This window comes from Vigna unguiculata, chromosome 11 (genome assembly GCF_004118075.2).
Source record: "Vigna unguiculata cultivar IT97K-499-35 chromosome 11, ASM411807v1, whole genome shotgun sequence".
NCBI classification, from domain to species: domain Eukaryota; kingdom Viridiplantae; phylum Streptophyta; class Magnoliopsida; order Fabales; family Fabaceae; genus Vigna; species Vigna unguiculata.
Genome location: NC_040289.1, coordinates 25287004 through 25292941, shown reverse-complemented (window position 1 = coordinate 25292941; position 5938 = coordinate 25287004). Strand labels below are relative to the sequence as shown.

General features: G+C 30.8%; 1 protein-coding gene across 1 annotated transcript; it reads left to right on the top strand.

The window, feature by feature from the left end:
• The first annotated feature begins 4360 nt into the window (after positions 1-4360).
• On the top strand, positions 4361-5718 carry LOC114168255. Its single transcript, XM_028053007.1, has 2 exons — positions 4361-5240; positions 5351-5718. The coding sequence occupies exons 1-2, from the start codon at positions 4436-4438 to the stop codon at positions 5377-5379; spliced, it is 834 nt and encodes a 277-aa protein (XP_027908808.1). The 5' UTR covers positions 4361-4435; the 3' UTR covers positions 5380-5718.
• The last annotated feature ends 220 nt before the right edge of the window (positions 5719-5938 follow it).

Here is a 5938-nt window from a genome sequence, read left to right as displayed (position 1 = left end):
TCCTAAATTTTTTTCATAGTAAAAACATGGTCTGCATTGAATTCATCTTACTAGTGCAGTTTCAATGGTCTATCTGTTTGAATCATTTCATTTGCATTCCATACTAGTGAACCATGTCCATGTTAACTCCACAAAACACAATTGTGTTCAAATATTTAACCTCGTTCTTTAAAGTTCACTATTCTATTTCAGTTCTTTTTTTTTTGTTGAGAATTTGAGTTACAAATTATATTGCTTATTACGTGTTGGTGTTGCTAATTAATTCATGCATTCTTGCCTAATTAAGAACCTTTAGTTTTCCAACTACATCATAGTCAGATTTCATGCAAGTTTTCTAATTCTTCCTCATTCCATTTTAGATTCAATTCATCCTCTCATTAGGAGTCATGTATTGTACTCATGCATGTCTTAATTTAGTTTCCACCATGCATTTAGAGTCACTTAAATAACTAGACACTCTTAATTTTACTTTTTGTTCTATTTCCCCCCTTTTTTTTGCTTTCCTTTTATTTCATTTTTAGTAAGAATCAAATTATGCAAGCTAGACTTAATAAGTACTATTTCCTTACCCAGGGTTTCTGTATACTTCATTACAGGATTTTGGTTGTGTTACTCTAAATACAACTTAAATTGTGTTTAACAATATGGCTCCATTGTAGGGCGATTTTAGTTTTTAGCTCTTGTATTTATTCTTGCAATTTTATAATTTTTTTCTTGGTCAGTTTTGGTGTCCTTTTGGTGTGCAATTTTTATCATGAAGTACCAATTTTTATACAACATTTATTCTACATCTTACAATGCTCAAGCATATGTTTATGCTAATTCTTTCTATGAGCAAAGCTATGAGTCATTGTAGCCCTATTATGAGGAGTCAGTTGGGTATAAGCAATACATGAATTTCCAGTTTCAGCAACACTATGTTGCACCTTAGTTTGCTCAACTAGAGGATAACCAACCAGTGCAACCTTGGGAACTACAATAGAACCAGTATAATGCACCCGAGCAGTAGAATTTCTAGCCAGCCTAGTCTTGGCAGCCACAGTGGTATGAAGCAAAGGAGCAAGGCAGTCCATCATCAGAATTTCAAGGAATGACTGATCAAGTAGCTAAATTGGTGGCTACTCTGAATCACTTGAAAAGGAGAGCTGAATAGGAGAAGGAGGCAATAAACAATGAACTTCCCTTGCGTTTGCTAAAAATCCAACCAATTATATCACTACACAATCCGATTCATACTTCACTAAATCACATTCTAGTTTGGAGTTTTTTATTACTAATTTCACTTGTGTTGATGCATTTGTAAATTTTTCTTAAACAGCATTTGAATGCAATGAGCATGATCTTGAATCTAATTTTTTACATGTAGATCAGTATGAATTTAATGAAGTGCCTGCATTTTTTAGAAATTTCATATCTATTAATTCTCTTGATGCTGCTACTGATAGTTTTAAGAGCATGGTTGAACTTGTGGATGATAATCATAATGATTTGAATGATAAATTTGTTTTGCATAGTAATTTCATAGCTGCTAATGATCCTAGGATACATTTGTTGAAACAGATTCTAATGAACAGGCAAATTACATGCACTGAACTTGAGATACCTACTAAATTGCATGAGGTTCAAACACATTTCAATGCTTTTGATCTTTTGAAAACTGAACCCATAGAATATGCCATGGATCCTATTATTGTCATTCCTATGCATTCCAATTTTTTTTAATTCAGCATATGCCATGAAAAAATTCATAATACTTACAGCCTGCTTTGTTAAGTATAATTCAGATTTTGATACATTTTTGTCTAATGAAATTGATTCTGGATTTGAGAAGGACGGGTTTGCACTACATTTTTTCATTTTTTGCTTTAGGCAACACTGAACTTACCGATACATAAAAAAGTGTTGCCTAAACACATAAAAGAGAACAAATTTATACCTATGATTTAAAAAATATCAATGACTACACTTTTTTACAAATGTGACTTAAATATTAGAAAAGACCACACTTTTTTACAAATATGGTTTAAAAATTATCAAAAATCACATTTTATGAAATGTTGTCTATTTATACCGTACTTTTTAAAATGTGGCTTTTAAGATGTGTAACTAAAAGAATAAAAATGTGGTCTTATATTTATTCATAACATTACACATAAAAAAAATACTGTTTAACATTTATTTTTGTTAAACAGTCCAGTACTATATATATATATATATATATATATATATATATTAACAAATTATAAGATATACTTTATTATTATTATTAATCTTTTATTTATAAATTTTACTTATTATATATGTCTTTTAAAATGATAAATAACTTTTAACTGAAACAATATTTTTCTTTTTCATTTAAATATTATTATAATAAGTATTAAAACAATTAATTATTGATATTATTGTGTAATATATATATATATATATATATATATATATATATAAAGAAATATGAAATAAAATTAATAAATTAAATAATAAAACTTATGTGAACGTTACAATGACAAATACGTTCCCAAATTCTCAGATCATGTTTTGTGCTTTTTCGAAATTTGAACAAATTCTCAAATTTCCTTTTGTCACAAATCGTCTTGCTTCTTGAATCAACTATCGGAGGCTAGCATCGAAGGCACCAAAGGCTGTCAGAGCTTGGAGAAGAAGTACGTTGTGGCAACAAAGTGTGAAGTACGTGTTATATTTTATATAATAAAATTATATAAAATTATTATTCTCTATATAATTATTATTATTATGGATTAGCATTAATAATAAATTAAGTTATTCGTTAATATTAATTATTATATGGGTAATATATATATATATATATATATATATAATTTTGGGTATTCTGATAAACGATCTGTGATGGGGTTGGATTGTTTAATAAACGGTCTGTGATGGGCTTGAATAATCAGATACATTTTGAGAGGTCCCTGGTCTCTGCTGACGGGATATAAAACTGATACTCATTAGTCAGTTTTAATGTAACAACGTAAAATACTCTTACGTTTACAAATATCCATTAGAAAGAGAACAGTAACATCTCATACTGCGTGCTTCCATGGATCCTTCATTAGTTCCAGGTACACAATTTTAACTCATACTTGAATATATTGTATTATTGTATCTTATGCATATATTATTTCTATCAATTGGTATCAGAGCCTATTAAGATACAAAATATAATTATTCATTATTCTTTTGGAAAGTGTATCATGATATTGGAAATTTAATAGAGGGGATTAGTTATTGTTTAAAACCCTAATTATGTTCAAAATCCTAATTAAGGAAACCCCAATATTGATAAGCTTCTCTCTCGGTAAACCCAATTTTATGGGTTTTATGTTTGCACAGTGCAAACCTAATTGTTCTTGAAAATCCTAATTGGTAGCCATGTCTGTAAGGATCACGATGCTGCATCGGAGGTCGGTTTTGTTTGTGCGTGATCATCTTTTGTTCACTGCATCGGTGTAGATTTTTTCCGCACGGTTCATCGAAGGTCTTGATGGCACTGTTCACTGCATCGGCACTGTTCACTACATCAGTGGTCATCTGTTCATCGCACTGTTCATCGCACTGTTCACTGCATAGGCAGTTTTGATGGCACTTTTTTCTATCTAACCGAAGTTGAACCCGTGCACCCAAATAGGTCAAACAAATGCATAACTGCTAAACAAATGCAGTTTTGATGGCACTTTTTCGGGGCCACTGTGCGTCGGTTTTTTTTTTTTTTTTTTTTTTTGAACTTTTCAAAGCATAATGGCCACATGCACACTGTGGCTAACAACAGGACACCTTAAAAAATTAAATTAAATAAATAATAATAAAATAAAATTAATAATAATAAAATTAAATTAATAATAATAAAATAAAAAATAAATAAAAATTAAATTAATAATAATAACGATTATTATTATTATTATTATTATTATTATTATTATTATTTCATGCATTATATAATTTATTATATTTTTGTTAAGCATGATATAATTTTATATAATTGTTAACTCACCTATCGTGGGTACACTTGTATGAAATTTTATGGAAATGATATAATTTAAATATTTTTTTTTAAATTAATTTGATATTACATTAATATTAATTATACCCTATCGGTATTTTATTATTAATGTATTTTATTTTTCTTGATACAATTTATTATTAATGTATTTTATGTGAATTATTTGTCTTGTACCCTATCGGTATTAGATTTCTTTTGGCATGAAATGTTCATTGTATTTTATTATATTTTATATTTTGTTTTATTTCTTATTTATTATGATTCGGGACCCTTAGGCGGGATCATAGTGAATGAGAAATAATTTGATATCATAGGCATATTTTGCTGTGTATTCAGAAACATTTATTTTGTTTATTTACACAATAAGTGTGTATTAAATGTTTCTTTGTTATTTTGATACCAGCTTCTTTGCCTATGCCATTGACTTCGGTCAAAACTTTAAATGGGACAAATTTTGAGGACTGGAAAGAATCTTTGGATTTATATCTAGCAATTACCAACATGGATTTTTCCTTGAGAGAAGCAGAACCTTCAGCTCTTACGCCTGAGTCCACTATTGTCCAAAGAGCTTCTCGTGAAAAATGGGAACACTCGAACAGGGTGTGCCTAATGGTGATGAGATATACCATGGAGAAGTCTATTCGACAGAGCATTCCGGATAATGACAATGCTAAGGATTTTATGAGATCAGTTGGTGAGAAGTTTAAGACTTTTGATAAAGCTCAAAAGGGTCAATATCTGTCACTTCTTGAGAAGACCAAATATGATGGTGTCAGTGGTGTTCGTGAGCATATGATGAAGCTTGTGCACTATTATAACAAACTCAAATCTCTAAAGGTAGATCTTGGTGATAGTTACTTGGTTTGGCAGGTTATGGAATCTCTTCCTTCTCAGTTTGATGTGTTGAAGACTTCTTACAACACTCAAAAGGAGGAATGGACAATTGATGAAATGATAGCTATTATTTCTCAAGAGGAAGCATCGATTAAAAAGACCAAGTCTCATAGTGTGCAGTTTACAGCTACTAATTCAAGCACTAAACCTGTGAAAAAGGGCTTCAAAGGTAAATCTCGTCCTGAAAAAGGGAACACAGGGAAAGCACCAGCGGTTTTGGAGCCTAAGAAGAAGTACTTCAAGGGGAATTGTGCCTATTGTAAGAAATTTGGACACAAGATAGCTGATTGTTATATTCTTAAGAAGAAGAATGCTGATAAGGAAGGTATACTCCTATATGCTCTAGCTTGTTTTGAATCTAATGTTATTGATGTTCCTCCCAATTCTTGGTGGTTAGACTCGGGTGGTACTATTCATGTTGTGAATTATTTACAGGGGTTCACAAGTCTGAGAAAACCAAGTGATGTCGAGTCCAAGATTATCATGGGAGATGGAGCTAGAGCACTAGTTGAAGACATAGGAGTAGTTTCTTTAAATTTACCTTCTGGACATGTTTTGTTATTAAAAGACGTTGTTTATGTACCTTCTATGAGAAGAAATTTGATTTCAGTTTCAATTTTGGACAAATGTGGCTACACTTTTGAATTTGGCAATGGTAAACTTGTTGTTTATTTCAATTCAATTATTGTTGGCTCAGGAGTTTTATATGATGGACTTTACATGCTGAATCTGAATGATATGTCTGTTAATTCTGTTATTGGACATAAGCGTAGTAGAGTTGATGAAAATTCCTCTATGTTGTGGCATAGACGTCTGGGACATATTTCTAGACCTCGAATTGAGAGGTTGATTAAAGAGGGTATTTTGCATGATTTGGATTTTTCTGATTTTGATACTTGTGTTGATTGTGTTAAGGGCAAGTTTACCGCAAAAGTAAGAAATACAGGAGCAAACAGAAGTGATAATGTGTTGGAGCTTATTCATACTGATATATGTGGACCTATCACACCCACTTCCATGGGC

Coding starts and splice junctions, on each gene's coding strand:
- LOC114168255 (XM_028053007.1), top strand. CDS start 4,436: ATGCCATTGACTTCGGTCAAAACTTTAAATGGGACAAATTTTGAGGAC. Junction 5,241..5,350: donor GAAGAATGCTGATAAGGAAG/GTATACTCCTAT, acceptor AATTATTTACAG/GGGTTCACAAGTCTGAGAAA.